The sequence below is a fragment of the Narcine bancroftii genome, chromosome 9 (genome assembly GCF_036971445.1).
Source record: "Narcine bancroftii isolate sNarBan1 chromosome 9, sNarBan1.hap1, whole genome shotgun sequence".
In the NCBI taxonomy this organism is placed as follows: Eukaryota; Metazoa; Chordata; class Chondrichthyes; order Torpediniformes; family Narcinidae; genus Narcine; species Narcine bancroftii.
In genome coordinates, this window is record NC_091477.1 from 117,326,290 (window position 1) to 117,339,721 (window position 13,432).

At 44.8% G+C, this 13,432-nt stretch overlaps 1 protein-coding gene across 1 annotated transcript in view; it reads right to left on the minus strand.

Annotated features, from left to right (window-relative positions):
* Positions 1-6,479, minus strand: part of mindy4b (MINDY family member 4B) — a 34,292-nt gene extending 27,813 nt beyond the window's left edge. The window contains 3 exon segments of the mRNA XM_069899135.1: positions 546-608; positions 2,579-2,606; positions 6,453-6,479. Of these exon segments, the coding sequence (XP_069755236.1) occupies positions 546-608; positions 2,579-2,606; positions 6,453-6,479 (118 nt within the window).
* Positions 6,480-13,432: the final 6,953 nt, after the last annotated feature.

A 13,432-nucleotide genomic window follows, 5' to 3' on the forward strand; every position in this document is an offset into this window, starting at 1 on the left:
CCATGCAAGGGATGCCCTTTCCGTGCTTCATTTCACGTGTTTGCTAGATGACCCTATGAGAAGGTTCATCTGCCCTTTGACAGGCCTTTTATTTCATCCTGCAGGGTGTCTAGCCAACCTCCACACCAGGCAAGTCTTGTGGGGAACCAGTTTAGTCGCCCACCACCCGACCATCCGAGAGGTAGTACTGGGTTACATGGACCCAGTAGCACTCAGACGGGTGACCTATGGGTGTAATCAAGGCAGAGATTGATAGATATCTGAATAGCCAGGGTATCAAAGGTTATGAGGAGAAGGCAGGGGAGTGGGAGAATAGAATAGCTCATGATGGAATGGCGGAGTGGACTGGATGGGCCAAATGGCCTACATGTGCTCCTATAACTTATAGCCTTATGGTCTTCATTTAGCGGTTGGTGCAACGCTATTACAATGCCAGCCAACTGGGATTGAATACGACGCTGTCTGTAAAGAGTTTGTACGTTCTCTCCGCGTCTCCGTGGGTTTCCTTCTGGTGCTCAGATTTCCTCCAATCCTTCAAAACGTACTGGGGTTGTAGATTAACATGGCTGTAATTGGGCAGCGGAGGTTTAAATGGCTGGAATTGGCTTCTAACATGATGTAAACAATGACAAAAAATTAACAAAATTCAAAATTTAAATTTAAAAATTTGGGTGCCATAGATTCTCTGTGGTTAGTTAGGGATTACTTAAGTCGGTATGTGAGTGGAAAAAAAAATGTTGCGAACAACTGCTCTAGACCCAACATTTAACTCGAAAGCTTCCCAAGCAAGGAAAGTACCTTCCTTCAATCTACACCAGCACATCTCCATGAAATCATAGTATTCTACCCTGCTGCTACCTGCTCTGTGTCTAATTGGGTTATTAAGATGACCTGATAACAAGGATTCCTTTAAAAATTTAATTTGGACATCACAAGGTCAATTTTTATTGTCCATGACTAACCATTGGTTTGAGTGATTTATGAGACCATTTCAACATGAAATTAACCACAGCTCGCTGGGTAATGTGATGTTTCTTTCCAATTTACAGCATCGGGAATCTTCACACTTTTCATTTCTCTGCTGCTATATCGACTGATTCCCATATGATGTCTCTTTTATTGTAATAAAGAAACTTGGGTTCTTTTAAAAATATCTACCAGTATTTTTATTAGCTGGAACAAACACGGACAAGACCTCAAAGAGGCATCCATTTTGAATCTACCCAAGATGGAAGAGCTTGTCCCCTGATTTCCCCTAGTAGTCAGGATTAGTACTAGCACTCTATCAACATAGGTCAGGTGTCACATTTCAACCAGTTTTCTTCTTCATGTCTCTTTGGTGAATTAGGTGGGTTTTACCCACATTGCACTCCAGCGCTACGACCATGTGATCACCCAGCTTCAACCTGTTATCCTGTGTTCTTTCCTCTTCCCCTCACCCCCACTAACCCTCCCTTCGCCTACCTTTGTATTCAGCTGTCGACCTGATTTTCGGCACTCCTGAAGGAAAGCTCGGGCCCAAAACAGTGACTGGCTATTGGATTTTACGGATGCTGCATGACCTGCTGAGTTTCTCCAGCACATTTGGGAATGACACTAGACCCCAGCATCTGCAGATTTCTTCTATACCTGCGTTCTAACAATGGCCTAGTTTAGTGGTTCTCAACCTTTTTCTTTCCACTCACCTACTGTGGTGCAGCAAACAAACACAAAACTCGAGAAGACTGTACTACAGGCTTTAATCAGCTTAAAGTTGAACACCAGGTCTGTGTAGCCTCTGGTTGCTTGTGCCCAACTGATTTAGGAAGGGGCCGGCTTGAGTCTTTATACGGGCCGGTGATTGACAGCCAACAGGTGGGGCCAGCCTCCCAGGTTGTCTACCTGCAAGTACAGTGGTTGACTCTGCAGTCGGCCAGTGTAGTGGTTGTATCGTCACACATACCACTGAAGAAATCCCTTACTAACCACAGAGCACCTGTGGCATCCAATTCCTTAGGTGCTCTATGGTTGGCAAGGGATTACTTAAGGTGGTATGTGAGTGGAAAAAAAAAGGTTGGGAACAACTGGCCCAGTTATATCCAGTCACCATCATTGATATTATCTTTGCATGTTTTGTAAATGACTGTAAACCTTTGAAATGCTATGGTGAGATTTGAAAACGAACTCTATCTCCAGGTCTACAATCAGGCATCAAATTCACTTGGCCATCACATTGACTGGTCGTCAGCACTCTACTCAGTCATCAGGGTTTGCCTTGCTATTGTTCAGGATGGTTATAAAGATATCCTTCCAAATGGAAACAATAAAATAACCAACAATTTAACATGGATTTAAAGAATACTCTGTGATGCACCATCAACAATCACAAAGGACTGGATTTGTGGAACTATCAGGCTTTTATTAACTAAAGACTGGAACAGCTGTCAACCTCATTGACTGATTGAAGCAGAGTGGAATGGGGAGATCCAAGGGGCTATGGGTAAGATCGGTCTTGGGAGGCGTGACCAGCCGGCAGCCCCAAATCATAACATAACAGTGGTTTACTGCTCTCTGTGGAAAGAGTACTTTAGTCTCTTACCTTCACGACAGTGTCCTTGAATTGTAATCTGTAAACAAAGCATAGATTAAAACTTGATGTCGCAAGCAATGGTTGGTTCTCAGAGATGAGCTCCCCACCTTCATCCCTTTTGTCATAAAGGACCGATCAATAGCAGAAAGAACAGAGTCTTGCCAGTGGCCAACCATCTCAATTCCACATCCCATTCCCACACATCGGTCCACTCCTCATGCGCTGCCAAATGAAAGCCACTTTCAAATTGGAGGAACAACTTGTATTTCCAACCAAAAGGAATGAACATTGCTTTCTCCAATTTTTGTTAACCCTCCTCTCTGAGTCTCTTTCTTTCTTTCCCTATGCCTTTATCTCCTTTCCCCAGCTCCTTACATCTTTCCCTTCCTCTTCTGTCAAAGATCCACTTCTCCCCAATCAGTTTTTATCACTTCTACCCTCCCATCTGTGTACCCCTTACCTGGGGGCGCCTCCCCCTGCCCCTTCCTCCCTCCTCTCCTCCTCCCTCCCCATCTTTTTATCCAGGTATCTGCCTGCTTTTGCTTATACCTTGACAAAGGGCCCAGTCCGAAACGTTTACTTCCCATGGACGCTGCATGACCTGCTGAGTTTCTCCAGCATGTCTGTGTATTACACTTGAACCCAGCATCTTGTTTAACTCTTTCCATCTGGTATCAGGCTTTTGAACCTCCCCTTGTTACACTAATCATGGACTTTTCCAACACCACAAGGAGACTGCCTGCATTATTGTAATGCCACTTTCCTTACTTGTACAATGGGAACTGTGGATATTTATTATCCATCTATCTTCCATATTTATTATTTCAATGTACACTATTGTAATTTTTTAACTGAAGCAGCAAGTATGAATTTTAGTGCACATGTGCATTGAATAATATATCTAAGTCCACAAAACATAAGAGCAGAAATAAGCCATTCAGCCCATCGAGCTGCCTCACTATTTAATTAGACCTTAACCATTTTCCACACTCAGCCTTCTCCCCATAAATTTTGATGCTCTGGCTAATCAAGAACCTATCAATCTCTGCTTTAAATACACCCACCAACCTGGCCTCCACAACAAATTTGACCCCCTGGCTGCAGAAACTCTGTATCATTGTTCTAAGCAGAGGCCTTCCAATCCTGAAGTCGTACCCTCTTGTCCTAGACTCTCCCACCGTGAGAAACAACCCTTCTACATTGACTCTGTCCCTGCCTTTCAACATTTGAAATGTTTTCATGAGATCCCCCACTCATCCTCCTAAATTCCAATGAATACAGGCCAAGAGCTGCCAAACATTCCTCATATGTAATACGCTCTATCAATGACTCCAGAGCTGTAGAATGAGGAACGGTGGGCTTTATTACACTTTAGACTTGAAACTGGCCTATTTCCATGTGCTCGACTAAGGACAGGGAGAGGGAAGTCGACCTTTATTCCAGGGACACGAGGAGGAGTTACCAGGGAGCGAGTCACCAGTGGGGAATGGGCCAGCTACCCATTGACAGTCATATATACACATATTTATATCATTATCGTATGATAACCCCTTCATTCCTGGAATCATCCTTGTGAATCTTCTTCTACAAGGGCGATACGGTTGGCACAGCGCTATTGCAGCGCCAGCCACCTGGGTGCAAATCTGCCGCTGTCTGTGTGGAATTTGTATGTACTCCCTGTGTCTCCATGGGCTTCCTCCGGGTGCTCTGGTTTCCTCCCATCCTTCATAAGGTATGGGGCTTGTTGGTTAATGGGGAATGGGCTCGAGGGCTGGATGGGCTGTTACGTCTGAAAAAAACTAAAAAAAATGAAGATGGAGTTTCTCAGCAACGTTGAGGACCGAATGTTGAGCTCCTCTGCAAGATGTGCCACGTATCTTTTACATACAGGTGACCTTGGTGTAATATTTCATCCAGTAATCAGCATTAGGATCAATGCTCCCATTCCTAAGTAATACAAGTCCATTAAAGAGAATTGAGGGCATGAAAGTGCAGCCTTTTAAATGACTAGCGCTGATGAGCAGAGGAATTCCTTCATTGCACAATCTCATTCACATGACCGCAAGTTCTACCGTTACAATCACAGCACCAGTCATATTAGCCAACTTCTCCTTGTGTGTTCCTTCTCTCACCTATTGACCCCAGTCATGTTTGTTCAAGCAACCTAACAGCAAAGGTACTTGAGTGGTACAGTGATGAAGAGCTTTAAAACATCCCACCTACTGCATCATGCTACCAGCCCAGACCTAAAAGGTGAGGTACAAGCCAGAGTTCATGGGCAAAGGGTGAAAGGGGAAATGTTAAGGTGAACTTCTTCACACATAGAGTGGAGGGAGTGTGGAACAAGCTGTGCCCTCTTGTCCTAGACGTGGTGAATGCAGGCTCAATGTTAACATTTAAGAAGAATTTGGACAGGTACCTGGATGGAGGGATAGGGAATGGGTTCAGGACATTGAGAATAGGCAGATTAATAGTTCAGCACAGACTAGAAGGATCGAAGGGCCTGATTCTGTGCTGTAGTGTTCTATGGTTCTAAGTGGAAAGTGAAAGCAAGTTAAAGACCCAAGATGTCCCCTTTTCCCTTAATCAACTTTCCTTTTCTGGTTCCTGGGTCCATACCGGTTTGTGGGATGGTATGAAGTTGAAATTCTGACAATCCACCATCGGACTCTTTGGAAAACTTGATGGTGTGGCTCCTGGGTCTCCCCTTACTCTGCTGGAGGTGGGGGGGGGGTGGTTTGGGGAGTACAGAAGGTATGAGGGGATGCAGCCAGAGTTGGGAGCCCAGAGTACTCATGGAGCTGGCATTGGAGAAAGGAACATTAGGAGGTTGGCGTCTGGAGATGCTTCAACATTCCGCAGTCCCTTTATACTTAACCGGGCTCGCTGGAGAATTCCTGATTCTACCATGTAATTTAAGGAAAAGTAACTAGAAGTGTGGCAAGATATTGAGGGGAGTATTAATTTGGATAGGTACATGGATGGGAGGGGTATGGAGGAACCCACGCAGGTTGTGGGTTGCTGGTGAATGCGGTGAGGGAATCGCACCAGGCTATGGACTGCTGGAGATAGGCTGAAGGGGTACTTGGTATCAGAACCGGGATGTAAGAGGGTTCTGAGGGTGCTGAAGGCTTCCTGATTGCATTGGAAGTTTGGATCTGGATCCTGGGTTGCCAATGGTTTGGACTGAAGGCTGTGTGGCTGTGGAGACTGTGGGAGCTCTGGGGCAAACCCATAGACACTCAGTGACTATTGCTTCTCTTTCTCTGAGTGTAAGGGGCGCCGAGCAATTTCTCCTGATGGTCAATCCTTATCTGCCATATAGGAAATTTTGTGTAATATTGCATTTTCTGTTTTATTACATGACAATAAAAAAATCTTGAATCTACAGCCCAGGTGCAGGTCAATGGGACTAGACATACTAATAGTTCAGCACATACTAGACTGGCTGAAGGGCCTCTTTCTAAGGTTCTAGGAGACCCCTGGTCTGTAAATTTACTCGCCGAACTCCTAAATCACAAAGTTGCTGGATTATCAATCTCGACATATATGAAGCCTCCCTAGTTTTGCACTCCATGTTGCGAGCCATGATCAAAGGGTCTTGAGGGTATAATTTAAAAAAAAGTTAGACCCACAGGTCCATGCCACCCAATTACACCCCAATGATCTACAAATCCAGGTCATGTCAAACGATGAAAGAAAGTCGAAACATCCGGAGGAAACCCCCGGAGACATGGGGAGATTGTAAATACTCCTTACGGGCAACGCGGGGTTTCGAACTCGAGTACAGCATTGCGCTAACCTTGCTGCCCAGTTCGGAAGTGCCAGTGATCTCCAGCAGGTAGAGAACAAAACAAAAACAAAGAAACAGAACTTGCTTTACCCTTGTTGGCTGAAGATATTTCGCCATTTGCTGAGGCTGTTGATCTTGCTGGTAATTACATCCAAGTCTTGTCCATTGAAGTGGCAGTCCAAATTTCTCAGTTCCGTGTCCATCTGTGAATCGCATATACTAAGCTAGGACTACTCTCAACAACAGTCCTCTGGACCTGCCCCGATGTCAGTCCACCCAACAGTTTCTTTAATTGGATGACTGATCAACTAACACCATGACAGCTCTTGGAGCTTAGACACGATCGTATTGCACTAAATAATTCAATATCTCTCAGAGAATTTCTCCTCTTTCTCTACTGGCACCAGTAAAGAAGAAGGCAGAGATTTTTCATTCACAAAAGATGTATCTGGTCTCACCCTGATGAATAATTCAAGCCACGAGTCATGTCACAGAATATTAAACTTACACTCCCAACGTGTACAATTACAGAGATTTCACAAATTGCTCTCTCTAACAGGGGAAGAAATGATAGAAATGTTTCAGAGTGGAACATGGGAAGTAAGAAAAAAGAGCAGACTATTTTTCAGACACAAAATATGGAGCAAATTGAGGATTAAAAAGAAAACTTTTGACCAATGCTTCTGGTTAAACCAGAAACCTAGTGCTTTGGGAAGTGTTCATCAATTCACCAAATGTCAAGGACAGTGTAAGTAAAACAGGAAAGTCTGCAGACACTGTGGTTGAAGTCAGAACACAATGCTGGAGAAACTCAGCAGGTCAACAGTGTCCTTTATATAGCAAAGATAAAGGCTCAAGCCTTCATCAAGACTCAAGCCCGAAATTTTGGTTACGTTTCTATCTTTGCACAATTTCTCAGAATTGTGTTTTTACTTCACATGCTGGGACATAGCACAGATGCTTGTGAGGAAACCATTGGTGAGGTCTGACAACAACTGGTGGAAGAAGGGCTCAGGCCTGAAACATTGGTCATATATCTTTGTCTCCTATGGACGCTGAAAGAGTAGCTGAGTTCCTCCAGCATTGTGGTGTGTTCTTACTACAATCACAGCATCGACAGATTTTCGTGTTTCACTCAGTTCAGCATTCTTGGGGACCACTGTACAAAATTTTGGTGCCCTTGGAGTATGCTAACAACACAGAAATGTTGGAGAAACTCAGCAGGTCTTGCAGCGTCCACAGGCGGTAAGGATATATAACCAGAAGTAATACACAAAAGTCTGCAGACACCGTGGTTGAAGTAAAAACACAATGCTGGAGAAACTCAGCAGGTCAAACAGTGTCCTTTATATAGCAATGATATATTACCAGGTTCGGGTGCCTGTCTACATTTTGCTCACGCCATGATGTAGGGCTCAAGCCCGAAATGTTGGTTATGTAATTTTATCGTTGCTATATTAAGTCTACTGTTTGACCTGCTGAGTTTCTCCAGCATTGTGTTTTAACTGGCATGGATTCGATGGCCTCAATGGTCACCTTCAATATTTCTGCTTCTTCCTGGAGGAAAGACTCAGGCCCAAAACATTGGCGATATATCTTTTTATGGATGCTGTGAAGACTGGCTGAGTTCCTCCAGTATTCCGGTGTGGTTTTAACCTCAATACTGTTCTGCTTCATGATCCAATTTCAAATGGATTTCAGGCAATGTCATTTTGCAAGAAAACTTAAGCTAGCTCTGCAGAGAGAGCAAAAACTCCACCGTGATCTTTCCAAAGTTGATCTACTTTCAGAGCCCACACCCAGTATATGGAGAGATGAGGGGGGGGTGTGGTGTTGGGAGTACCAATTCAATAGCTTTTATGGTAGGCTCAGATCTCCTCCCATGCTATTTACATTAAAATATGCCTTGATTTTAAAATGATCTTCTGTTCTCTCATCCCTATCTCTTCCAGACCATACAGCCTTCTTGTTATATTCATGCCTCTCCATTTCTGTCCTCTTGTTCATCCTCAGAACCATTGAAGTTGACCACTTCAGCTCCTCAGTTCTGGAATTCACCACTCCCCCCTCCAAATCACTCCTAAAACCTCTGGTCATCTGCCCTCATATCCCCCCTTGTAACTTGGTGACCCAAGTGGTCAGATAAATGGAAATTGTTAAGTCTACTCTGGACAAAGATATATGACCAATGTTTCAGGCCTGAGCCCTTCTTCCACCAGTTGTTGTCCATTCTGGACTGAACCCCAATCTCAGACCACTGTTTATTGACAACAGCTCTCCTTTCAATAACACAGTCTCCAGCATGCTCATTCTTAAACTCAGGATCCAGGTTTCAGTGCCCCCTTTCTGCAACTGGGTCCTTAACTTCTTGTCCAACGGACCACAAGTTGGGGAATGACATCTTGCCCACACTCAAAAACTTCAAGCCTCACCTCCATCCGGATCTGACCTGATTTATTCACCTCCCCGATCCTTGACCTCAACTTCCCAGGAATGGGTTTCAAACCGTGGGCGGTATTGTCGGTGTAGTGGTTAGCGCAATGCTGTAACGGCACCAGTGATCGGGACTGGAATGTATGGCATTTGTACGATCTCTCCGTGTCTGCGTGGGTTCCCTCAGAAGGCTCCTGTTTCCTCCTGCCCTTCAAAACGTATCGGAGGTTGTAGGTCATTTGGGTATAATTGGGTGGCGTGGGCTTGTAGGCTGTGCTGTTTATCTAAATTAAAAAATTTAAAGCGAGAAGACTTTCCCGACCTAATGCCTTCCCTACTCGGGATAAAATAAAAGCAAGGCAGCTGACAGGCTGGAGGACAGTGCTCAGGCCAGCTTTGTCTGAACAAGAGGGCTGAGTACCATGGGAACAGCAGAGAAACACACACACCTGTGAAAAAGCTTCACAAGAGCAGAAAGAAGGAGATAGTTAGTCCTTCCAGAGACAGGCCATTGTATCAACAGCTTGGATTTGTTCCCCTTTGAGCTCTTGCTGTGTGTCACCCTGGTAATCGCTGGGTGTGTCAGCGAAGGGGTTGATCTCCGATGTGAGTGAAGTTCACCGTGAGATGTGCCTGGAAAAATAAAACTGCCTCTAGGTCACTTAGATTCAAGAACTTTGCTGCATTTTCTCAATGTCCAAAGAGGGGCTGGGTTTTCACAGCATCCTCATACCCTGCTGGTGAGATTTCAGATGATGATTTGAGGGCAGTTTTATTCTAACATCATCACTCTGAATCAATTTCGATAGGTCAAAGGAAATTATTTCCAGGAACAAATCAAATTAAGGCCAAGATAATCAGTTTATTTTGTTCGCTGGGCAACCTACCTCAGATAACATTTGTGGCATCATTAATATGTAATAATTAGCAATATCAGAATCAGAATTTATTGTCATGAACGTGTCTTGAAAATCGTTATTTTGCGGCAGCTTCACGGTGGAAATATTGCTATAAACTACATTTCAAAAATAAATTATTAGTGTAAGAAAATAGGAGAAAGTCAGGCAGTATCTGTGGTTCATTGATCATTCAGGAACCTGATGGCAGTGGGGAAGAAGCCATCCTTGTACCATTGAGGATCCTGTATCTTTTTCTTGATGGTAGCAGAGTGAAGAGGGCGTGGCCTGGGTGTTTTCTTAAGACACCACCTTTTGTAGATGTCCTCGATGGAGTGAAGTCGGTTACCCGTGATGTTGTAGGCCGAGTTACCAACTCACTGGAGTTTTTTCTTGTCCTGTGCATCGGCACCTCCGTGCCAGACTGATGCAACCAGTCAGAATGCTCTCTACGATACACCTGTAGAATTTATCAAGAGCCTTTGGTGGCATATCAGATCTCCTCAAACTCGAGGTGAAATGTAGCCATTGGCAAGCCTTCTTCATGATTACATTGGCATGGAGGCCCCAGGACAGATCTTCAGAGATGTTGACACCTAGGACGTTCTTGACCCTTTCCACTACTGACCCTTGATGAGAACTGGTTCGCGTTCTCCTGAAGTCCACAATCAGCTCTTGTGCACGGTTGTTGTTGTGGCACCATTCAACGAGCTGATCTATCTCCTTCCTCATTGCCATCTGTGATCCTGCCAATGACCATGGAGTCATTGGAAAATTTGTAGACGGCATTGGAATTGGACCTAGCCACACAGTAATGGGCAAAGAATGAGTAGGTCAGGGTCTAAGCACCTATTCTTCAGGTGCACCTTGAGGAGTTGATCATCAGTGAAGAGGAGACGCTGTTTGGAAATCGTACTGACTGTGGTTTTCCAATGAGAAAGTAAAGGATCCAGTTTTAGGGGCCCAGGGTTTGGAGCTTGTTGATCAGCACTGAGGGAATGACGGCGTTGAAGACTGATCTGTAGTCGATGAAGAGTAGCCTGATGACGTGTTGCTGTTGTCTAGGTGATCCAGAGATGAGTGGAGGGACAAAGGTTGAGAACCACTGGCCTAGAAGGGCCTGTTTCTGCGCTGTAATGTTCTATCAGAAAGAGAGAGAAATCGTGGAAGATCTCCTTCAGTTAGGTGAGGGTAACAACCTCTTAAGGCAAATTGTATGCTGCTCCATTCACATGACAGCAGAGGACAGCGCCCAGGAGGAGCTGTCTCTGTCACCATGCAACTGTTTGTCTAACAGCGGGAGACCTTGGTTTATATATAGAAAGATTTATTGAGCACAAGCTAGCAAAACACAGAAAATAGATATACTTACCATCAGGACATTTGAAGATATGCCGTGGATTGTACGATTACACAGACAGTACGAATTGGGAACAACATCTCCTCCTTGCTGATTATCAACTCAGGTGCACCCCAAGGATGTGTGCTTAGCCCACTGCTCTACTCGTTATACACCCACGACTATGTGGCCGGACACAATGCCAGTGCCATCTACAGGTTTGCCAATGACACCACAGTTGTCGGCAGAATCACGAACAACAATGAGGAAGCGTACAGGAGGGGGATAGATCTAGTCGCTGAATGGTGTAACGACAACAACCTTGCGCTCATTGTCAACAGAACCAAGGAGGTGATTGTGGACTTCAGGAGGAATTCAAGGGAACACGACCCTCATTGAGGGCTCAGGAGTGGAGAGGGTCAAGAACTTCAAATTCCTGGGTGTCAGCATCTCCGAGGGTCTGTCCTGGAGCCTCCACATTGATACAATCACAAAGAAGGTGTACGAGGTGGTTCAGTATGTCACCAGAGACTCTTGTAAACTTCTTCAGGTGTACCATGGAGAGCATTCTGGCTGGTTGCATCACTTCCTGGTATGGAGGCCCCAACTCTCAGGACAAGAATAAACTCCAGAGGGTTGTTAACTCAGCCTGCGACATCACAGGCACCAGACTTCACTCCATCGAGGACATCGACATGAGGCGGTGTCTTAAAAAAGCTGCCTCTTTTCTCAAAGACCCCCACCATCCAGACCACCCCCTCTTCAGTCTGCTGCAGGAGCCTAAAGAGGAGCACTCAGTGGCACAAGGGCAGCTTCTTCCCTGCTGCCATCAGATTCCTGAATGATCAATGAACCAAAAACATGGCCTTACATTTTGTGGACTATTATTGTTATATTTTTATAGTAATGTTGTAAGATGGTTATAATATGAACGTTTGAACTGTGATGCTCTCACAAAACACCAAATTTCATGACTTGGGCATTCCTGAAGGAATACAGAAGGGTGCTGTACCACTTACCTGTAGCAAAGTATTCTATACTGAGCTACTTTATACATCACTGTAAAGTCCAATGCAAGACTGACACCTCAAGGCTTCCATGCTGGGCTTATATAAGTCACTGCTTCTGTCACATGGACAGGAAGTGACATCATCAGCCCAGATTAAACAAAACCTGTGTTGGATGCAGTTCACTTGCTGGTAAGTCAGTTGCCACATGGCTTCCTAACTCCTTTTAGAGTCGTGGTTCTCAACCTTTTTATTTCCACTCACATCCCACTTTAAGTCATCCCTATGCCATCGGCGCTCTGTGATTAGTAAGGGATGACTTAAGGTGGGATGTGGGTGGGAAGAAAAAGTTTGAAAAACACTTTTAATTGTCCCTCATTGACTCGTCATGTGCACGGTTTCAGAACTCCAAAGGAAATGGCCAACGACAATTTTTCTCAAGCAAAATATTTCAGTGACAGTTAGGTCTAGAGTAGGGATTCTCAACCTTCCCTTCCCACTCACAGACCACCTTAAGCCATCCCTTACTAATCACAGAGCACCGATGGCATAGGGATGGCTTAAAGTGGGATGTGAGTGGAAAGTAAAAGGTTGAGAACCACTGCTCTAAATTAACATGCAGGTGCAGTAGGGAGTTACTGTACTAGAGGAATTAAATCCAAAAGCAATGCTAGAAATGGCCAGTGACGGGCATACACATGTCCATTGCCTTGAATTACCAATCATTTTTCATGCCAGCTCACTAACTTTGGGTCACCGTCGCCACCATGTGGCCTGTTTGCAGGTTTTTTTTTCTTTATCTGTTTCTATTATTCCTTTGTGAAGATCCTCACTGACGATCTTGGTCTTCAAAATAAGGTGCTGTAGTAAGATTAGTTCACATCTCATCCAAAATACAATGCTGCACCCCCACAGGATGGAGTTCCAGCCTAGATCTCTGCACTGGAATAACACCAGCACTCACCAGGGGAACAGGCCTTTTCGGCCCACAAGCCCGTGCCGTCCAATTACACGCTATTAACTTACAACTCTGGTGCATTTTTTGGGGATGAAACTGGAGTTCCTGGGGAAAACCCACGCAGACATGGGAAGGACGTGCAAACTCCTGACAGAGAGTATGGGATCAATCCCCGGTCCTGATCACTGGCGCTGTAGCAGCGTTGCGCTAACCACTACACTCAACCCAGGTGTTTTCAGACTTTCTTGCAACGTTTGGGATTGTGGTCAGAACTGAAGGGAAGGATAGATTCCAAACTCTTAGTTTTCTCCCACATCAAACCTATTTTTATGATGGTAAGCAGGTGCACATTTGAGAGCTCCTGAAGGTGACTCAATACGAATGCTGTTAAACAAGAAAGACTGCAGACACTGTGATTGTAGCTGAATGTACATAAG